The sequence below is a fragment of the Bemisia tabaci genome, chromosome 6 (assembly GCF_918797505.1).
Source record: "Bemisia tabaci chromosome 6, PGI_BMITA_v3".
Taxonomy (NCBI): Eukaryota; Metazoa; Arthropoda; class Insecta; order Hemiptera; family Aleyrodidae; genus Bemisia; species Bemisia tabaci.
The window spans coordinates 44971697-44994668 of NC_092798.1; the positions used below are offsets into that span (position 1 = coordinate 44971697).

A 22972-nucleotide genomic window follows, 5' to 3' on the forward strand; every position below is an offset into this window, starting at 1 on the left:
AAGAGGTGTAGAGAGTTTTAGTGAATTTTGTCTCATGGAATTGACGCTCCCCCATTTTTACCAAAACTCTCAACTATATATTATTCTCCGTTGTACCAGAGGGACAAAACAAAAAAACAAGCAAACCCTCATTCTTCCGAGACATTATACATTTTCATCCAAAAACGTCGTGAGTAATTGTCGTTTGTATTTGCATGTGGACTCAACTTTGGATCTCAACTGGCACGTGGACAAAAACCTCCGTGCCGAAAAAACGCGTGGACGTAAATTACTGGAGAAAACAGGTGCGCGGACAAAAACTCGTTGACGAAATGTCCTATAACCTTTCCTCGCGTCTTTTGTCACTTTTTATTTTCCAATTCCAGCTTTTACCGGCGCGAATATTTTCAAAATTGGTGTCTCAAGAATGTCAAACAAGCAGGAAGCTCCAACGCATTGGCGTCGGAGAGCGGCTCTGGGGGCAGTAGTTGTAGTCAAGAATGAGGGCCTAGACACATTTTGTCATTGATGTACAATCCGACAACTGTCGATTCAATCAACGAAAACGATTCAAACTGTCGAATCGCCCCAATGGCCACGATAGTTGTTAGACGTTTACGGTTTCCCTGGGAACCTTTGTTTGCTATCAGCTGATATCAAGTAATATGACTAGGAAGCTCCAACCCAGTGGTTAAAGCTTCCTTAACCGCGAAAACTTTAAAATTCAAATTTTCAAATTTTGAACGTAAAGTACATTTTTTCCATCACGAGATAAAAGCACAAACAAGTTTTGAATTGTTGACTGTATCACCATGATTCCAAAAATACAATACACAACATAGCATTGACTAACAATAAAACAGTATGCAATAAAATAAAGTCATGACAAGGAACATAGCCGAAAATGGCGCCGATTCCCATCAACCAACGCGCGGTCTCTACAATGTAACATGCTGCATTGATACTCCCCAGCTGGGACCGTCCGGAATAGCAGCTCTAGTGCAAGCACCAGAGCCGCTAAAATCAGGTTTCCTTAAGGTGTGTTCAGGAATTTTTTCCCGATTGCTTACCACGTAATTCTCCTTTTCGGACGAGCGGAGGCAGGGATAAAGAAGGTCTGGAACTCCCCCTTCCCGCCGAAAGTGCACACGTTTGGGACGCCGACAATATTTCGACTGTGGCGCTAAAAATGTATATCCGGCCATTGTAAAAGGATTAACTTCATGTCCTCCTCCTGCTAGAACCGAATGAATATGCGCAAACTGGCACAACTATTACTGCTCTTAAAGCGGTAAACATTGCTTTACTTACCAAATTTTAAAAGGAAAACGGATCAGAGTATGAGCTTATAACATTTTAAACACGGTTGCTTCAAGTCCCTTTCTTGCTGGAACCGAATGAACATGATCGAACTAACACACGCGACTATTACTGCTCCGAAGACGCTCAAATTGCCTTTCAAAGTTTTGAAGGCGAACTGGTCAAAGTATCAGTCAGGGACGGATTTGCGATGAGGCTGTGAAACCTATAGCCAACGGACGCAACAGTAAGATAGGCGCCACATTTTTCAGACTTCAGTCTATGTGTACTGAAAATTTACTCTTCGTGTCTCTTCCTCGTGCGCTCAGGTTTAAACGCACAAATAAATAACCGATTCATTTGTGGTCGACAGATGAATAAAATTCGGCATTAGGGTGAATGTAAAGCCTTCTTCGTATTGATTAGAATAAGATCACGTGGCAACAGTTAATAACGCGTGGATTTTAGCCAACAGAAACTACATGTTGCTAACTGTCAAAGCTCATCCCTCCCCCGTCTATATCTCCGAGCTCTCATCCTCTTATTATATTCGCCTCGTTCTCTCACTCAGGAATCTCTTTCGATCGCCTTATTTTGCCCGTGACTCATGCACAGCTCCACCTGGACGTCTTATTTTTGACACGGGTCACGAGCCACCTATAGAACATCTCAGCCGTTGGATCATGACGTCACTTGAGGAATTCCCAATTAAGGCATTGAGCATGCAAGCGAATGGAGATGTTGCATGTGTGAGGGATTTGCGATTTGACTAATGATTCTTACGTAAAAGTTAGCGAGAAACACGATGGTGCCACTGGTTTTCTCTGAAATCATCTCCCAAGCTCAAAAAAGCTCTCAAAGTGAGGCCAAAATGGAGAGAATATCCCACCCTACCCTGAGAGTCCACCTCTACATCAAAACAAACTCTCCATGCAAAGATAGGGAGCAAATACATTAGCAGGGTTGCCGTGTTTTCAGTTTTGGAGTCCCCAAATGAAGTGGCAGCCCTGTCAATGTATTTGCTCCCTATCTTTGCATGGAGAGATTGTTTTGATGTAGAGGTGGACTCTCAGGATAGCGTGGGATATCCCCTCCATTTCGGCCTCACTTTGAGAGCTTTTTTGAGCTTGGGAGACGATTTCAGAGAAAACCTGTGGCACCATTGTGTTTTTCGCGAACTTTTACATAAGAATCATCAGTCAAATTGCAAATTCCTCACACATGCAACATCTCCATTCTAGCTACCTATTGGGTCCCAATTTTTTCCCTGGATATGGGAGATACCAGACGGCAGAGACGGCGCGACTGACACAATTTGCGAATATATTTGATTCATTTTGTTCTTCACATGAAAGTTGTTCCTGCAGGAAAAAGAAGCTTTGCTATTTGCCGGGAGTTTCTGTGTAGAATTCTGCGAGAAACGCTGTCAACCTAGTAAATTCATCTTCTCAGTTTGGAAGAACACCATTTAAAGCTGTGGTCGTAGCATTAGATGAATTGGATTGCATTTTGTAAAAAGGAACCAGAGGCATTGCAATGATGCTAAGATTTTGCCCTTGGAACCCTTCGCAATGAAAATACTGAGATCATGAAAAAATATGAAATTTACATAGGAATTTTTGTCTTAAATTTACAGTTTTTAGCGAGCAAAATAGAAACTGTTAACGGATAATCATAGGTTTTTCTTCCAAGGCAAGAGAAGTTGCACAATCTTTGCATCGTTGCAATGCTCCTGGCTCCTTTTTGCAAAATGCAATCCAATTCACAAGCGATTTTTAGGAACTACCTCTGGTATTTCAGTCAAATTTTCTGTTCAGAGTTGAAAAAATGCTGTTGTGTGGCGCCACGCGGGCCACACAACAGCATTTTTCAAATTCCGAAAACGCTTTTCACAGAATACGAGTAACAACGATGCTACCTATGGATTACATTTTGCAATACGGAACCACTATTTCTGGTCCAATTTAGAAACAACATACATGCCATTGGTTTTCCTATGCAGATATGTGCTTTTATGAAAGAGCCAGAGATAGTGGTTCCTTATTGCAAAATGCAATCCCTATTATCTTTAGCTCAATCCCTGAGCAGAGAATTTGACTGAATAACGGAGGTGGTTCCTAATAATCGCTTGATACATCTAATGCGCTCGTCCATCGTAATCGTCCATCTTGGGCGCTGATCAACGTAGCCTTTTGTGGGCGTTGAAGATCTCAAAAGACCAGTCGCAAAACTCGTCGCACTTTTAGGGGTTCTATTTAAGTTCAAAGCCCAGCGAGATTTATTTTCAGGTCTTTGTGAGAGTTTTCCGGGAAAACTCCACGAGGAAAAGGTTTTGGACGGCAATCTACTTCAAGACAAAAATATCGTGAAGTTTCGAGGCTCATGCAGCCAAGACAAAACAAAATATTTTAAGACTTTTAAAGAACCTTCCATTCGTATGCAAGGACTTTTGACTGAACGTTCATGGGCTTATGATAAATTCCTCAGAGCTTATAGTGAGTTTTTCGAGGGCATTTATCGTGAGAATTGTTCTTCGGTTAATCCGCGCACGAATTCGATCCACAGGTGGAACATTCAAAATTCAAACGAAAGGATGAGCCGATTTCACTACGGAAAAGTCCAAAAAATTGACCGCAAAATAAGTTTACCTGTGATGAAGCTCTGAATCTTCGTGTTCCAGCACTCTCTGTAAACTTTCCTTGTAAATAATGCACTTTTAAAGGCTCGGATATCGGCAATACTCAAATAAAAGAATACTTAAGAACCTTTGAAGCCCAATTCACAATATCAAACTTTTCATTCAACTCTTGGATGCAACTTGTCGAATGAAAAGTTGGATAGTGTGACACTGACGAGAGAAAACGACGATTTGATGAAAAATTGAACGCAAAGTTGAACGCAAAGTTGGAACGAAATCTTCCGACCGACATAAGCTGAAGCTGTATCTTTGCGAACCGCAGGCTGATGACGATATCACACTGCAACGGTAATTTAATCAAATTTTTTTGCGTCCAACTTTCCATTAAATTTTTCGTTCAATTATGTCGGATGAAAAGTTTGATAGTGTGGGGGTTGGGCTTCATAGGGTAAAAAACCTAAGTTCGTAAGTTGGAAAATTAAGGCATCTTAAACAAAGATTATAATATCGGCATGGTTTTTTTTTACCTCAAATCGAGCTGAGCTGGGGACGTCGGATAGAGCTTGGAAACTAGGGTGACTACCGTGGAGGGACTTCCGCCGGAAGTCCGTATCGGACGTCGGCGTTGAGGGACTGATTCCAGGTGTTGATGACGTCATCTTGGCCTTCCTTTCGTTTTCGACACACTGGCTTAGAGGTATACCAAAAACCAGTCCAGACCCGGACACTGCAGACCAACACCAAGCAACCGTGAGTCATTTTCAAAATCCATTACATCTAAGGCGATTTTCCCAGTTAAACCAGAAAACAATTTGAAAATAAAATATTTGAAAGAGAGTTTTTTTTCTAATTTGTGACAGTGTTCTTGCTTTATTTTCAATAAAATTTTACGCGAATATGACAATCAATTTATTCGTATGAGTTGAAAAACAAGGGGGATTCGTAAGTAGCAGTTTAATGCAATTTAAGGCATGTCATCTTTAAAATGTTGTGTGACTCTTCGGTATCTTTTAATAACGAACTCAAAGTAAGCGACATCTCAACTCCAATCCCTCGATCAAATTCGTCATTATTAGAAAGTAGAGGTTTTCCCAGAAATTTTTAATTCACATGTATCATATAATCCTATTTGAGAATCAAACTACTAATATGCGTGCCACCGTTGAGACCAAAATTTTTCACACCTCCGTTAGTTTTCCAGTGAATATTACTGAGAATTTTGCACATCATTTTTATAGAGAATATTCTTCAAGGGGAGAAAAAGAGGAAGAAAAATCACACCAAATTTTGTACAATAGCGACGACCAATCTTCTACCAAAATAAGGAATAATAAGGGAAATCCGCAAGTTTGGGAACGGTGACACAAGGATAATCTCTAATTAGTAAGAATATATTTGTTTCCATCGCCAGAAAAAAATACAAGAGATCATAAGAATTAAAGAAATAAGAATTTTCTTTTTTATAAGAATTCCAGTGCGTGCAAAAAGGATGAAAAGAAAGTAAATTAAGAAATTCGCACCTTTTTCATCTTTTCCCCACTCATCTTTGTTCCGACTTGGTTCGAAAATCCCGGTCGTCAGAGCTTTCCGCTTCATTAAGTAGGGTCGCCGTTTCCTTGGGGCAGCCACGATCTCTGCGAACAAAAAATTGAGAAAAGAAAATTGGTCACAACGATAGACGAGCCGCAATTCGACTTTCAAGAACATTGATTTTCAGCTAAAAATTAGAGGCATATGCAACGCAATCAGGGGGCAAGGGATTCTATAAAATTTATGTTTTGCTCTACTATTTTGTCCTCCAGTACGATTTAAGGATAATGTGACAGTCAGCGGCTGTTTTTTAATATTCCGCCATTTTCTCACGTGACTTGATGTGTTGTCTTCAAATTTCGAATAAAGAAAAGTAAAACAGTAAAGTCCTTTCGAATAAAGTCTTAGCTCTTCGCGGAAAATGCGGATTTGAAGTGCGGAAAAAACATTGTATCGTTCTGTGCCTAGTCAACCTCTGAGTTCTTCCGCACGAAAGTACATAATTTATAAGAACGTTGTGAAGCATCACGGAATTGGATTTTTCGTTGGCCTTGATAAAGAGCGCCAATTCCAATAAGCCACTATGCGACCACAATTCTGCCGTGCTAAGGAAGAACGCCGTATGAACATTCGAGAGTTGCCAAATTTCCTCTCGGAAAATAGTTATTTTTGGAGAAAGTTATGAATATTTTTCCTTCAAATTTTCAGGAACTTTAGGTGAAATTGCCAACGAAATTACCTGAAAATTTTAAGTAAAAATATTTACAAATTTTCTCGAAAATTCGTGATTTATCAAAGGAAATTTGGCAACGCATGAAAGTTCATACGGCGTTTTTCCTTAGCACGGCAGAATTCATCAACGGTAAAATTCCCGGGCCACGTATCTAGTTTACGGTGTTTCAAAATCTCCTTTCCGTTGTATTTTTTTTTAAAGAGAACAATTCAACATCATTCCTTGACATACTTTTTTTCGCACCCAGAAGAAAAATTATGGAAACTTTAAGAGATAACGTTCGGTAGTTTTTCGTTTTAAAAATAAATTATGACAGGAAATCTGCCACATTACAAACGAGGAACGTGGTCTGGTAGTTTCACCGTCGATATATACTGCCGTGTTAAGGAAGAACGCCGTATGAACTTTCGAAAGTTGCCAAATTTCCCTTGATAAAACATGTATTTTGGCAATATTCATGCATATTTTTCCTTGAAATTTTAGATACAAGTGCGTACAATATTGTCTGAAAATTGTGGAAAATAATATTCACAACTTTTTCAGAAAATTCGGTTTTTATCGGAGGAAACTTGGCAACGTCTGAAGGCTCATACAGCGTTTTTCCTTAGAACAGCAGTATAGTATTGTAATAACTCGCAAGCGCCGCAAAAAAACGCGAGAGCCGCGCTAACGCTCGAAGCGGTTAAAAGGACGAATATTATCCTCAAAACCTTTTTTATGCAAACCAGAGTACCTATCTAGGGAGAGTATGAACAACTCGAAATATGTAGCTCTTAGGACCCAAAAGGGTAGGTAACCTTCGAAAACGAAAAATGTCACCGTCAACCTTTAGACTCCAATATCAAACGAAAATGGACAAGAAAATTCATAAGTGAGCATTCTTCCGCAAAAATGAGTAAGTTTATGCAAAACCCAATTCAAACACGTGCTTTACCAACGACAGTTCCCAACAATTGCGATTATAAATCACTCAGGCTAATTTGAATTCATAGATTGCCTACCCTTTTGGGGTCTAAGAGCTCCATAACCTAACCTCAAAATTTTCGACATGTCCGTACTCTCCATATATAGGTACTCTAATGTAAACACGTTGGAAACTGCATTTCCAAAATTTGAATGTTTGGAACCCTTCTCCCTTCCCGAATCAGAAATTTCGGTACCTCGTAAATTCGAGTTCGTCTCATTGGGTGGTCGCCATGGTTGGCGTTAGGGCGACTGGAATGCGAGAGCTCCGGTAGGCGTAGAGCACAAGAGTCGGTGTTAAGACGCGCGGCCGGCCGGCGAAAACTATTTTTGCCGACAAAAAGTTGAAGAGGAATTGACATGGAGTCGGGGCAGCCGCGGTAAACGAAGCCGCGGTATGAAGCGTCTTGATTAATGATACCGCGAGACAATCTCGCTGCCAAAACGCCGAGCGCCCCACGGCTCCGCGACGCGACAAGAACAATCGCCTAACTATCACCATCAACACTCCCGAGAAAGCAGGGACGCCCAAATTTTCAGCATTTTTCTGCTTTTAAAAAACTAAATTGGAGTTAAGGATTTCATAGGTTTTATAGATTCGAGGTCTTATAGCTAGAGAAAACACACCCTGTAATTAAGCTAAACCATTAAGATCTGAAAATTATTATTGAGATAAGTACTTAGAGACAAGTGCTACCCCGTAATAAAAACCTCAATTTTTCAAAGAAATGTACGTCGAAAGTGACGATGCGAAAGTGCAGGAATACTTCACGCATTGCGCTGAACACACTGCGGTCGGTGGTGCTCGCCAAACGCATGTTAGCGCCTACGAAAGTGCAAGAATACTTCACGCACTGCGCCAAACACAGTGCGGTCGCTGGTCGGCGATCACATAACTCGGTTTGCGACGTCGCGTCGTAGACTTCCTGTCATACTTCATTTTTTTAATGGAAAACTACTCCACGGCAATTCTTGAAAACTGACGTGACTTTTCTTCTCCGCGCGAAGAAAATTCTGTATAAATTTCAATGGAGGAATGATGTCAATTTGTTCTCCCTTAAAAAAATAACAGAGATTTTCAGACACCGCAAACGAGATATGTGATTGCGGACCTACGCCGTCGATATGCACTGAACTCTTCAATCATTATAGCCCCATGAAATGATCGCAGCTAGTTCTTCCGAACGATTGAGAGGAAAATATTTAGGAGATAAATCGGAATAATATAAAAAAGATATGTTAGAGGATTCTGGTGCTTTATTTATTAAACGGTCACTAATGAAGTTTCTTCCGCTGGAGTTTAAGGATGTTAATGCGACCTTAAAGAGAACGCCTGAATACAACTATTCGTGTTCGAGGGATGCCCGGGTTGCATATGCAAAAATTGAAGGCGTTCTAGCTTTCCTTCCTCGCACACAATCTGTTTCCTCTCGCTGAACATCGCCAACTTGTTTTACCGTGTTATCGAGGAGAGAGGCACGCTCAGAATTTTAAGATGAACTTTCCTTTATAATTAGACTAATGTAATTTATATGAACAGACCCATTCAGCTACGACAGAAAAAATTACCTTATTTTTCAAAAACAAAAAACAATAACGCGAGAGGTATGATTAAAAATTGACTTCATTTCAGAAGCAGTAAGTTCAGACGATTCCGCAAGAGAGGTGTACTTACTGCTGTCTTTAGTAAAATGGCACCTTTATCTGAAAGTATTTTAACAGAAGATGACAGAAAGAAATTAACAGAAGTTTATTTAAATAGAAACTGATCAACCAAACAAGTTTTATCCAAACTCCCAATAAACTACGAATTCAATTCAAAAATTACCTTTATAAATTGAATTTTTCGCATGATTTCAGTAGTTATTTGCGAAGAGTGTAAGGTGCACAATCCTAGCAACATCGGAATGCTCTTGGTTCCTTTTTGCAAAATGTAATCCACTTAAGCACCCTCTATGTCGAAAAATGCTTATCAGAGTCCGCGGTCAAACCACCTGAAGAGGACTGAAACCGATTCGGGCAGAATTTAAGCAACGAGGAGAGGCGAGACAGTCTGAAAGCAGGGCTGCCAAACGTGGGAAGAAGTGAGGTGTTTCCTGAGAACAGGGGTTGAAGGAGGAGGGATTTGACGGTGAAGGCTGGCACGTACTCGAAACGAAGAGTTGTTGGTCAGATCATAAACATAAATTCAGCGGTGATTAGAGGGAGCGAGGATGGGGGAAGCGATGCGATAATTAAGAGCGTCGTCGAGTGCATCCCGGTGATTGTAAACAAGGCGTAATTGAGGATCCCGCGCGATTTGCGGACCGCGCCGCCACCGCCGCCCGCCACCACCACACGCACCTTGCTGCGTCGCGGCGCGGCCGGCGACGGACGAATTTTTCCCACATTGCCACATCTCTCCGATTAGAGTTTATGAAGGAAATTCTGAAAAAGAAATTTCTTGATGTGGAACGCATTAAACAGAAAGGAACCAAGCCACATCAGCTATTATTAACAGGGAAATTTCATTTTTTACAAAAGAGCGTCACTGCAGATTCCTTTGAAAATTTTAAGGAATTTGCTCTGTATTACGGAGAAAATTCACTGAAATTTGCGCAAAAATCCATACAATCTTTTTCATGTAAAAAATTAAATTTCCCGATTAAATTTGGCGATAGCTGATGTGGCTTGGTTTCTTTCTGTTTAACGCGGTCCATATGTAAGTTTGCCTTAAAGCGTCAGTTCTTGTCAACAGTTTTTTTTTTTAAATTTCAATTTTTTTTTTAAATATATATAGTTCGAAAACGTTGTTTTGCTATCGTTCTACAAAATAGATTAGTGCCCCCCAGAATTTGAGATCCAAAATTAAAAGTTAAAGAAACGTTGTTTTGCTATCGTTGTTTTAACTTAAACTTAAAGATGACAAGCCGACCCTTTTTAAACTCAAAAAAACTGATGTTGAGTTTAATCAACGGATTTAACTAAAAAAAAAAAAAAAAAAAAAAAAAAAAAAAAAAAAAAAAAAAAAAAAAAACTAAATTTTGTGGTCAAGAAACGACACATTAAGTCAAAATAATATCTCAAGAAAAAATATTCCAATGAATATCAAACGACAATACTTCTGTGCTACTGAAAAGAGCAGCAAATGCAAAAAATACCTCAAAAAGTTTCGTACCGTCCGAGCGAAAAATTTCACCGGATCCTCCGTTCTTTGAAAAATTGCCGATGATCATGCAGAAGACTCTTAAGAAATATACAAGTGGTGAAAAATCGACGAATTTTGTGTGCGACTGTTTAAAGAGGTCCCTCTCATTTCACTACGAGCAAGATTACGGTGTGTGCCATATCGACGGTGAAACTACCAAACCACGTATCTCGTTTGCGGTGTTTAAAAATCTACGCGCGCTCGCATTTTATTTTTTTGAGGTAGACCAAATCAATATCATTCCTTGAAATTTTCACAGAATTTTCTCCGCACAAAGAGGAAAAATCACAGAAATTTTCAAGACTGGACGTTAAGTAGTTTTTCATTTAAAAAATAAAGTATGACAGGAAGTCTGCGACGTCGCAAACCGAGATACGTGGTTTGGTAGTTTCACCGTCGATATTCTTCATGCTTGCGTGCTCTGGAAAAAAAGTCTCTTGGATGCAGAGTCCAGACTCTAAAAAATTTGACAAGAAACAATACTCTTGATTCAATCGGGTTTCCGCTTGAAGGGAATCCGCATGAATTGAGAGGCTTGGCCCTCGATTCAAGCAAAAATCCGATTGTATCAAGAGTATGTTTTCTTTGCTAATTTTAAACGAGTACTTTGGACTCAAGAGACTTTTTTTCTCCAGTCAGGTTACGTTTTAAACATACAGCAAATGAATTTTGAGGTTATTCGGCAAGAAAGGCACAATTTTTACAGAAATTAAATTAATCAAATTTTGAAGAAAGCTCTTTTTGAAAATTTGCGCATCACCGATTTCTTCGATCAATCGGCAAAACAAGGTAACAGCCTTCGGCAAGAGGAAGCCGACTGCGTGCGAGTAAGGAAAACTGGAACGCCTTCAATGTTTGTACATACAACCCGGACATCCCTCGAACACGAATAGTTGCATTCAGGCGTTCAGGCGTTACACCTTTTGCCGCTTTAGCAGTCTTTAAACACTAGCAGAATACCACGCCTTTATTACGTTGAATTTCTTTGTAAAATTTTTAAGTGAGTGCTTTAGTCTCCTGACAACAGAATTGCAATCTCAAAATTGGAGAAAAATGACGCGTAGCTGAAAAAATTGAACCAATTGATGCGATATATCGCATGCCGTTCTGACACAAAATATGGCGTCCATCGAATCACCTTAAGCTGAGGACTTCTTACATAAAAATTTTTATCGGGAAGTAACGTGAAAGTAAAAATTCCACTGACAACGTGTTTGCCCAGACCCAGAGTCCCTCAATCATTATTTTTGAGGAGCAAACGAATATAATGGGCAACACTCTCCGTACATCAGGCGCTCAAGTTTGTTTTGGGTATTTTCTCCAATTTTGAGTACAAGGGTCGCTAATTTAGCAACAGCGCAGATCATTGACTCGCCAGTAGTTGTGTGCAATGTAGATTGTTAGGTCATTTCAAATGGGCCGTATTTAGACGTGGGTTGAAGATTTTCCCGCTATAAATATACCCGGGTGGTTCGAAATAGAAGCTTAGCTGAGTATAGTTTCTCGACTCCCTTCCCCCGCGACCGTCTTTTGACTTCTCTGTCACTCCCTCCTCCCCCTCACCGGTGACCTCCCAGTCGAAAGCTCCCTCCCCCTTTTTTCCTCGGATACTCAGGTAGCTCAGCTGAGTGAGAACAATTGTAGACTCATCATATCTGATTCACTCAAAAGCTGAAACTGATGAGTTGCGTGCATCACAAAATTTAATGTTTTTATTTATTTTATCTTTTTAAAGTTTTATACTACTCCAATAATATTCCGGGAGGTCACTGTCATGGGTCAAATGGAAAATTTTTTGAGAATCGTCAATACTTTTTTTCTTGATCTTAAAACCCATCGTCGGTTTAGCCAGAGTTGGGGCGTTATACTGCGTAGAGCTTTAAAGGTGACAAAAATGCAGAAAAAATGTCTCGTCTCAATATGATGAGCACAACGTTTTTCCAATGTAATTAATTTTCCTGATCTCAAATTCCGTTATCAGCCTAATCGGAGCTTGGGCACTCTACCATAGTGAGGATCTGAAGATAGCGATAATGCCAAAAACTGTCTTGACCCAAAATAAGGCCGGCAGCGTTTTTCTGGTGGATTAATTAAAATTAATTTTTTAAAAAATATAATTAAATGCAGGCTAGAAAAATTATATAAATTTAATATAAGTAAAGATGACAATCTTTTACCTTTTGTATCAGGGTTAATTAACAATTAGAAGGAGTTTAATGTCTCGAAATTTATCGCCATATACAAATTTTTATGATCTCAAAACCCGTTGTCGATTTGCGCGCAGACGCCACAATCTTTGGAATTATTTATGGAATCAATTTAAATCTACGGAAATGTATCGATTCTTGGACGGGTCAGGTGCTCCTACAAGAATCGATTATTTAGCATAGGTTTAAATGGAGGAAATTCGGTGTTGCCAGATTGCTGGATCCGCCTCTGATGATCGCGTGACAAGCGTGAAACCGGTGGTGGCGCTGACACCGGACCTGATTTCTTTACCCACTTCCAACTCTACTCAATCGAGTTGCTCGGTCGTATTAAAAAAATCCATACATTAAAATTTCATGGCTGATACTTCGTTTAAAAACTGCATTTTTGTAAAAAAAAAAAAAAAAAAAAAAAAAAAAAAAAAAAAAAACAACCTAGGATAGATCTGAATGAAACGGTTAGAAATAGAGCTTTGAGACACAAAAATTTTAATCGAACCAGTAGAACACTTAGAAAAAAAGAAAGAAAAAAAACTCATCAGCTACCCAAGTAAACCTGAGAAAAATATTCCACATCAAGTCTAATGTCAAGTCATTATTCACTTTTTTAAGATTCAATTGAAATTTCATTACAGTATCCTAGCTACAGAAATTCAAACTGGAGGCCACAGTTTATTTTACCTAAATACACGGACCTTGAGAGCTCATTTGCGTTTTTAAACACGCACGGAAAAAAAAAGAATTGCTGATTCAGCAATTCAATTGCTAAAAACAGTGAGTGCAATGTTTCAACGCAGATTTTACAACAAAAAAATGCTACTTTAACCACCCCCGTGGTTAAATTAGTTTACGATGTGGTTAAAGTAGCATTTTTTTGTTGTAAAATCTGCGTTGAAACATTGTACTCACTGTTTTTAGCAACTGAATTGTTGAATCAGCATTTTTTTTTTTTCCGTGCGTCGCAGCTCCTGCTGTAGCCGCGTGGGTGGGGAACACCCCCCCCCCCCCCCCCCCCGTCTTCAACGGGATATCCTGCGGATAGTCAACATTCGAGCGGGTTTGGTGGACTTAGGTTGCAGTTCAACAACCCTGCGCAGTATTGCCACCAGAGCGGAAAAAAACTTACCATATCTCTGAGCCACAAATTTTAAAAAGATGATATAAGGGCAAATTGACAACACCGCGTCCTCATAAATCTCGCAATTCGTAGGTCATGCCAGAGGCTTGACGCCCCAACCCTCCTCCCGCATTCCGAGTCGAAATTGCCTCCTCCCCCTACTACAAACAATGGTTGCAATTTTGCGAGAAATACTATGACGTCATCGATGATAGCGCGGAAAACGGTCCCAGGAGCCGTGCAGGTTTGACAACGCGCTCGCTCGCAAAGTTGAGCCAAAAAATTTAATTGTCAGATTGTGCCTTCAAATTCGTATGTTCCCTGCAGTTTTAAAAACGAGGGATAAGTGACGAGTCATCGCTACATTTTGGCACGGAGGTATAGAGATCGGTCGAGTCGTGTTGATACTGTGGCATGTCCAACACACCGGCGCGGAATGCCTGAAACGAGAGAATGTCCCTTCAGAATTTGAAAAATGGTGTTTATTGCCCGACTACACCGGCGCGTAGTTTCGTAACGCCCGAACACTGAATGAGAAATGCTTGTATTTACGGAACAGTGAATTTAAACGTATGCAATCAAAACTAGAAGGCTACGTTTAAATTACATTATCCACCTGGAGCGAAACGGAATCTAGAGGGGCCTGACGAAAAAAGTGGGGAGAAGAAGAGTGAAAATTCAAAAATATAATGGACATAGTAGCGGCAGTGTGCCTATCTATACTCGTAGTCGAAAAGTTATCGCAAATAACTCTCGCATTGCGTTTGGTGCAATGCGAGAGGTATTCACGCGGCCTTGTAGGCGCTAATATGCCCTTGACGCCGACCGCACTGTTTGGCGCAATGCAAGAAGTATTCCTGCAGTCTTGCAAGCGCTGATATGAGTTTGACGCCGACCGCAACGTGTTTGGAGCAATTATTCGCATGCAGCATTACAGCATGTTTAGCAGCGCGTTAGGATAATCGCGGCATCGAACAATGGGTCTTATAGGAGACCCATGCTGTGTTTCGACGCCGTATGAGCACTCCAACGTTGCCTCGTCTCTACCGATAAAATATTTTTTTTGGAGAAAAGTTAGGAAAGTTCTGCATGTTCGCTTTTTCAGATTGAATAGATCATTGAACAAGGTACGAATTTAAGCACTCTGATTCATGATTCTTCACCAGAATTTCACTATTGGTTACGGGAACTTTGAATTGCCCGGTCAAAAGAAAATCAAAAGCATACGTGAGTCAAATTGCGCACTATTACGGCTTAAGCAGACTACTCAATCGAGCATTGTTTCACGTTGAGTATGGCAGGGCGTTTGCTTTTGCAACGTCTAAAGAAGAGATCCGTGGCCTCACACTTTCGTCATCGATTTGTTTATTCAAAAGTTGATCTCCGAACTTCCCGTTGTGTGAATGTAGTTATTCACGTAAAAAACTTCGGTCGAAAATTGTCTTTTCATGAGCGGAAAGTTTGAATTTATGCATCGGAAAACGTTCATTCCTTAGGAAGGAGCTACTTACAGCAATTTTCGTTACACAAATCAAGTTCTACATGAAATTTGTAAGAGAAAACACGTATCATAATGCCAAGATTTGTGCCTTGTCTAGTGGTCGGTCCATTATGAAGCCCCTCTTAAGCGCAAATGTTAGTTACGCTTCTTTTACTCTAAGCCACTGGAATATGAAAATTTGTTCAGCCGCATGTTGCATCTATATATAATTATAAGTGATAAAAACGTGAGCCAAAGATGCATAATTTTTTTTTTTTTTTACAATTTTATTTTTCACGTGCTGATGCATTTCAGGAACTCAGTCCCGTCATCAGCAATGCATCTTCAGGTAATGCTCTGAAGATGGGACTGAGTTCCTGAAATGCATTAGCACCTAAAAAATGAAATTGTAAAAAAAAAGTATGCAGCTTTGGCTCACGTTTTTATCACTTACTACTGAAATAGTTGTACCAAGTTAAAAGAAGGAGAGATGACCGTTACGGAATACTAACACTCTCACAATCTCTTGAGAACGATTCGAATACTCTATGCCTGCGAGGGAAGAGCCGCAACAAGTCTACGGAGAAACAATAGACCAAAAGACAATATGCGTCCGAAATCAATTCTTTTAATCCACGGGGATGAAGGCGGTTCCTACCGTGAATGCCCGGAGCGTAACTTTATCAATCGGTCAAGCGGAATTAATATCGGAAGTTCGAGACCGAAAACTTCCTCTGTTGATACTATCGGATCTCGCAGCTTTGAAGCGGGAATTTAAGCTTGAATCCTGATCGTGCCTCCGTCACACAGTGGATCGAGTCAATTTGAGAAGCCGGACCAAGTTTGGAAACTTTAAAAGCTCGTAACTCCATTATTACAAAATAAGGAGATCTCAAAAGCGGTCCCATTGGTTATCTCGTAAAAGGATGTGTCCCATTAATGAGGGTATTTTGGCCATAACTTTGGTCAAAAATTGAAACAGCTTATAATAATGTCATGTATGGTCAGGTCGACTCTTCATCATCTACCCTGTGAGAACTTGTCCTTATTTGAGGTGTTTGCGAAAGGTTTTTGCCTGATTTACCAGCGCAGGGTAGTGAAGTTTTGCAGTTTTCTCGAATAATTGCTCATTTTCGGTTCTAAATTAGATTGTTTATGTATGAGCACAAGCTACTACCAATTTCATATTCGGATATGTTAATCTTCAGTACCCATCACTTCACCACCCATTACAACATATTTAAAGGAGAAAGTGGTAGTCGCTTGTGCTCATACATATACAATTTAATTTAGGACCTAAAATGAGCAATTATTCGAGAAAACTTCAAAACTTCACTACTTTGCACTGGTAAATCAGGCAAAAACCTTTCAAAAACACCTCAAATAAGGACAAGTTTTCACAGGGTAGATGATCAAGAGTCGATTTGACCATACATGACATTATTCTAAGCTGTTTTAATTTTTGACCAAAGTTAGGGCCAATATACCCTCCTCAATGGGACACATCCTTTACTTTAGAAAGCACTCCTCAAACTTTAAAATATCACAAAACAAACATCTAAATTTGCAGTTTTAGTAAAAATAAGCATGTCCGACCTCTCCAATTGACTGGATCCAATGTGCATCACTCTCCTCGGGTGCTTCTTACATTGGCCCTTACAAAGTGACGGCGTAGAGTGAAACAACTGAGTGCTGAGCTCCAACAGTTTAGATCAAATGGAGCCAGCTAATAAGACAGTAGTGCTGAGTCCTACAACTTTAGGGTCCAGCCCGGCCTATACAGAGTACGGACTGTAGGTCTCAGCAGAGCTGTCTTATTAGCCGGATCCAGTTGATCTGAACTATCAGGGCTCAGTACTAAGTTGTTTTTTCCCCCCTAAATGTCTGTGTCTTTGGTTACTTTGGATTAATTATCCTTCCGTTTTATCAATCAAAATCCGTTGACCAACCAAATTTCCTATCAAAACAAAATGGTTAAGTCGACTGAAAAATTAGACGTTTCAGGGCTGGGAGAGTGATAGTTGATATAAGTTGCTTACACTCATTGCTTATACGCATACGAAAAGCGCTTACACATTTTCCTTCAATTGAGAGAGTATGCAAAACTCGCTCCCACGTGCTCGAATAGTGGTATCGCGAAGAATGGCCTATCACGTTCCCCTGTTTACCGCTTACCGTTCATTAGCTGCGACTTCCGAGCGGCTATCGCAGTGAATTGTCATTAATTAGATACGGGTTCGTTCTTATAGATGTTCACGCCTTTGTTTTCAAACAAAACGTTTGGTAAATTTAACATACGATTAATCTAACTAATAAAAGAGATCAATTATAAACCGAAAGGTGATCTAGCCAAGAAAGATTGATCGATATTTTGCGTTACTTTAAGTTTTATTTCCCATTTAAACACACAATTGAATCAGTGAGTTCGAAAACACACCAACTCGGGTTTTTTTCGGTTTTCACTTTTTTATGGTTTAGTAACACTTATGGATAGAAGCATCTGCACGCAAAAGGAAATTTCGAAATTTGCTATCGGAAGTGCTCGAAACAGCGACGGGAAAAGGGAAGAATCGAAGTATTTCATTGGAAATATCAATTTTTGGCCATTTCAAGGAAATGTGTGACCATCCGATTTTGCGGTTTTCTTTTTTCGGTTCAGTATACCTTGTACCAACAAGTTATATAAACATTCAAGCATTATTCAGGTCAAAAAGTAGAAATTGTTCAAGGCAGACTATGAAAAATCAGTATCTGAAAGTCTGTGAGAACGAAAACACACAAACTCGAAAATTTTTATACGCTAAATTCTCTGTCATCAAACATGGTGTATCAATTTCAACTTGGTGCTTTACAAAGTCTCTAAGTACTTGTCCTTTGGCACCAAAAAGGTTTTTCTTAAACTAACTTCTTCGCCTGCTGCGCAGTTTTAAGTGTTTCCTGAACAATTTTTTTTTCCGAGTTGGTGTGTTTTTGAACTCACTGATTCAATTTAGATGAAATGTTTCACTGTATGAAAGTGTACTATAAAGTTCTAAAGTCTTACCTGATGGAATTTTCACGCTGACGCCTAGGTTCAGAGCTTGCAATTTTGCCAAAGCCACCTTCTGGAGCACTCTTCGCTCGATCTCCGTCAGTTGCAGAATCGTAGTATCCGCTAGTGTTACCTGGACGCCGGCGGAGTTCACCCACGTGTTCTTCATCTGCACATAAAAAATACAAATAAAAACTAACCGTAAAATAACAGCTTCGCAAATTGACAAACGTCGCAGATCCGGGATTTATCCTAGGCAAAAACACGCTGACTTACAAAAAAAAGAACCAGCATCCATTATGACTTTCAAATCCCGATGGTTTGGAAAAACGGAAATATTACAGCATGCTAAACCTCAAATCCGCAAGATCATTGGTGGCGCAGAGTAAAAAGATTTCTACGTTTTCTACGTAACATTTTGAGGAGGAAACATGTCAATGGCTACAAGGTAAAACGACGTACCTCCATTCGCGACGTGGCACAGTGGACCGAGTCAATGGGAGAGTTCGGACCAAATTTGGAAACTTTAAACGCTTATAACTCTATTCATACACAAATTTGAGGTTCTAAAAGTGGCTCCATCGGTTTCCTCGTGAAATTTTCTTCTGTTAGCACCCTTTCTTCTTGAAATATAAAATGCGATGAAATAACATCCAAATTTTGCAGTTTTAGTCAAAAATTTCATGTTCGACCTCTCTGATTGACTCAATCTACTGTGCGTCGCAGACTCCTTGTCATACTTTATTTTTTCTAAAGAATTCTTGTCAACGTAATTCTTGAATTTCCTTGAATTTTCTTCTCTGTGAGTAGAATATTCTGTATAAATTTCAAGTTATCGAAGTGTCTTATTCCTCTCAGAAGAAGATGCAAGCGTAAATTTTGATACACTGCGATGGAGACACATGGTTTTGCACTTCAATTATTGTTGTGTCGTTTTCTTCAAGCTGAGACCTTGTTTACTCGCCTATTGAATTATTGCGCTTTAAGGAACAAAGGCGGATCCAGCGATTTGGTAACACCAGATTTCCTCCTTTTAAACCTATGTTAAATAATCGATTTTTGTCGGAGCACCTGGCCCCTACAAGAATCGATACATTTCCATAGGCTGAAAGGGGGAAAAAACAATGTTGCCAATTTTCCGGATTTAGTGAACGATCAAAACAAACGAACAGGTAAGTTTTGGCCGTGCGAGTACCTATGTTTTTATGTTTTTATGTTTGTTTTTTTTTTTTTTTTTTTTTTTTTTTTTTTTTTTTTTTTTTTTTTTTTTACCCTAGGCTAGACGAAATGGCAAGTCGTCGAAGTCAAAAGAGACTGCAAGGGGAGAGCTTGGTTGCCCCGAACCAGGTTGCCAAGTCATGCTATTAAAAATTGATATCTTAAAAGTGTTAACATAGAAAAATTGCTGCTTTTTCAGCACTATCTGGCAACCATAACCCCGAAACTGTCGCGCGACACATCCTAGTCGCAGCCTCGTCTCTCTCCGGCGAGGCGTAGAGGCTGCTCGTGACGTCCAGACGAGGGGACGCACTCAAATTCGTTCTTCAACAGCCTCATTGCCCGTTCGCATTTAAAATTTGGCTACATTTTGCAATTAGAAACTTCAATCTCTGGCTCATCTTAGACGCAACATACGTGCCCTATGCAGAAACGTGTTTTTATGCATGAGACAGAAGGTGTAGTTCCGAATCACAAAATGTATAGTCTAAATATTAAATAGACTGTTCGACAGAACGAGAATTGAAGCGGCACAATGAATCTTTCCCTATCAAACATGTAGAATATTGGACGTTAAAACTTGTGATTTGGACGGATCTTATTATTTTTAGCTGATCTACAAGAATCAAGCACCAAAACACGATTTTGTGACCAGTACAACCAAGCACAACTGACCCATTGGCAGCATAGAATAATGGAGCAATGCAAGTTCACGCGTCGCGCCATCGCGCCTTCAATTTTGCAGACGCAACACGGACATCCATCAAGCACGAATAGTTGTATCTCTGCGCCGTCATCAACGGACGTCTTTTCCGCTGTTCCATTGTCATTATCTGTTGGTTCCGCTTGTCTCATTTGTAGTGGTGCTTAGTTCAAAAACAAAAAGGATTTTCAGAGAACAAATTCGATTGACCGACATTTTTCGAGCCAGCCATTAGATATTTCGCTAGAGTGGTAATTATGTCAATTATAACCATGTTTCAAACTTTCCGAAGCTTTTCATTTTTCTCATCAGGCAGCGTCCGTGATCAGCTAATGACAGACGGGATTTAGCGAGGATATTGAAAAGAGCTGGCCTCTGGCAACCCCAAGCAAATATGGACGGTGTTTTACGTAATTAAACTCAAATGACATGAGCTGAGGAGAGAGAATAATAGGTTTGAATGTGTATGTTTCTCCGCAAGGCTCAAGATTAAAAAACCAATTTCAAATCGAATTTTTAGGAGGCTCACTCAATGTTACTGTCGGACTTAAAATTTTTAACACCTGAAAATATCCCTCAAGACGAGCTTAGAACTATCCTGGACTGAATTAGTCGTCATACACATCTCTTTTCCCTCCCTTTTCTTTCCGCACTGGAAAAAAAAACACATTGGATCTAGAGTCCAAACTCTTAAAAACATCGACAAAAAATACTCTTGATTCAATCAGATTTAAGCTTAAATCAAGAGCCAAGCCTCTTAATTTGAGCGAATTTCCTTTTGATTTAAGCTTAAATCTGATTGAATCAAGAGTCCTTTTTCTTGTCAATGTTTTCAAGAGTCTGGACTCTAGATCCAATGTGTTTTTTTTTCCTGTGCGGTTAACGATCCTTAAATATTTTTTTACCGGTCACTGAATCCAGAGAGAGAGAAAAAGAGACTCTTGGTAAGGAAATAACATTTCGAGATAAGTCGACGGCAAAGTAGAAACTTTATAACATAGAAATTTTATAAATTATAGGCGTAAACAAAATTGGCTTTATTCAAAAGGGCAGACAAATACAGACGCCTTCACGTTAGAATTCTCTCTGGTGAAGTGGAAAGCATGATGATGATGAATATGAATTGGCCGATTCTCCTCTATGATATCAGCATGATATCAGTACGGTATCAGTATGATTTCAGCATGACATCAGTATGGTATGATACTAGCAGGTCACTATGCCATTAGCATGTCGGTATGATATCATGATTGGAGCATACTGACTGATATCTAACTATCGTATCAGGGGTTGTATCACTCCGAATGAGATGGTTCGAAACGATATATCGACGGTGAAACTACCAAACCACGTATCTCGTTTGCGGTGTTTAAAAATCTACGCTCACATTTTATTTTTTTGAAGTAGACCGAATCAATATCATTCCTTGAAATTTTCACGGAATTTTCTCTGCACAAAGAGGAAAAATCACAGAAATTTTCAAGACTAGATGTTAAGTAGTTTTTCATTTAAAAAATAATGTATGACAGGAAGTCTGCGACGTCGCAAACCGAGATACGTGGTTTGGTAGTTTCACCGTCGATATCCTCATTAATTAAACACCGCAATATCAATATACTTATGAAATCCTTCTTTGATTATCTTTCTAAATGGAGGAAGAATTATTTGCTCGATTGTGCACATAATTCAAGCTCTAGCATCTGCTAGCGGGTTTCCTTGTAAAATGGACCCCCCTGGAGCAACACTCTTGGCACCCCCCAGAATACTGCTAACGTCAAAGCTTCAATGTATGATTTCCGCCTGCTCAACGCGAGACTACACTGTAATCAAAGCTGATTCATGCAGGCAAAAAACATTTGTGATGATTAATACCCTGTCATGACTAACATCAAGTTCCATCTTGAACATCACTCTTCCTGGTTACTTACAACTATACTAGAAACTCGGTTACAGTAGAGAGAACTAATTAGTGCTCGACTAAATAATACGGTTTTATACAGCGTTGGTTATTTTACGTCAATTTCTGCAATATTTTGTGGTTTCACAATACACATTGAACTTATAACTGCTGATTTACACTTTATAGTTCCGATGTCAATATTTGTGGGATAATGTCGGGCAAAAAGGCTCTTCAGATTTTTAAAAAAAATGATATATATACCACAAGAGGGTTATGCATCATGTAGCGTTGATAACAACCAGTATAATCCTAAATACTGATCCTTTGGAGATAATTTAAAGTTTGGACACGAAAAATGGGGAATTTGAGTGAGCGGCTGTTAAGGTTTCACGCGACGGTTTAAGGCGCTGTTGCCATTTTCAAAATGATTCACCTCAAACTTTTCCAACATCATCAATTATGCAAATTAAAGCTTACATTGACCCAATTCTCTTACGACTATTGGGCCGCTTTTATCATTGTCGACTAAACATCGATATTTCTCACACCAACTGGGATCTCTACCGGATTGAATAATTTAAATTTTTACTCTAAATGGCATTTTTTCAGATTTCATCACACACAGAGAAAAAACCTTCGTGCGCGGGACCTGAAGTTGAGGTCATATGGATCTCTGAAGTTTTCGGATCACGTATCAAAAAACTTGAGGTCCAGCTCCCAAAGTTCGGGCATCTGAAGTACTTCGATATATACCAAAGGGTTTGGGTCACACATCTGAAGCACTTCGGCACATACCGAAGTGCCTCGATGTCTGACCCGAACTTCGGCAGCTCGACCTCAAGTTTTCGGATGCGTGATCAGAAAACTTCAGAGATCCATATGACCTAAACTTCGGGTCCCATGCACGAAGTTATTTTCTCCGTGCATTTGATTACTATTTGATTGCGAGGTGCTCAGTCCCCCTAGTACCCTCGTAAAATCGTCCGA

At 39.7% G+C, this 22972-nt stretch overlaps 1 protein-coding gene across 1 annotated transcript in view; it reads right to left on the reverse strand.

Moving 5' to 3' along the window:
• Positions 1 to 22972, reverse strand: part of RhoGAP102A (Rho GTPase activating protein at 102A) — an 86319-nt gene that overhangs the window by 45158 nt on the left and 18189 nt on the right. Inside the window, exons 4-6 of the mRNA XM_072301576.1 lie at positions 18177 to 18333; positions 5437 to 5550; positions 4444 to 4643 (exon numbers count right to left, since the gene is read on the reverse strand). Of these exons, the coding sequence (XP_072157677.1) occupies positions 4444 to 4643; positions 5437 to 5550; positions 18177 to 18333 (471 nt within the window). The remainder of the gene's footprint in view (positions 1 to 4443; positions 4644 to 5436; positions 5551 to 18176; positions 18334 to 22972) is intronic.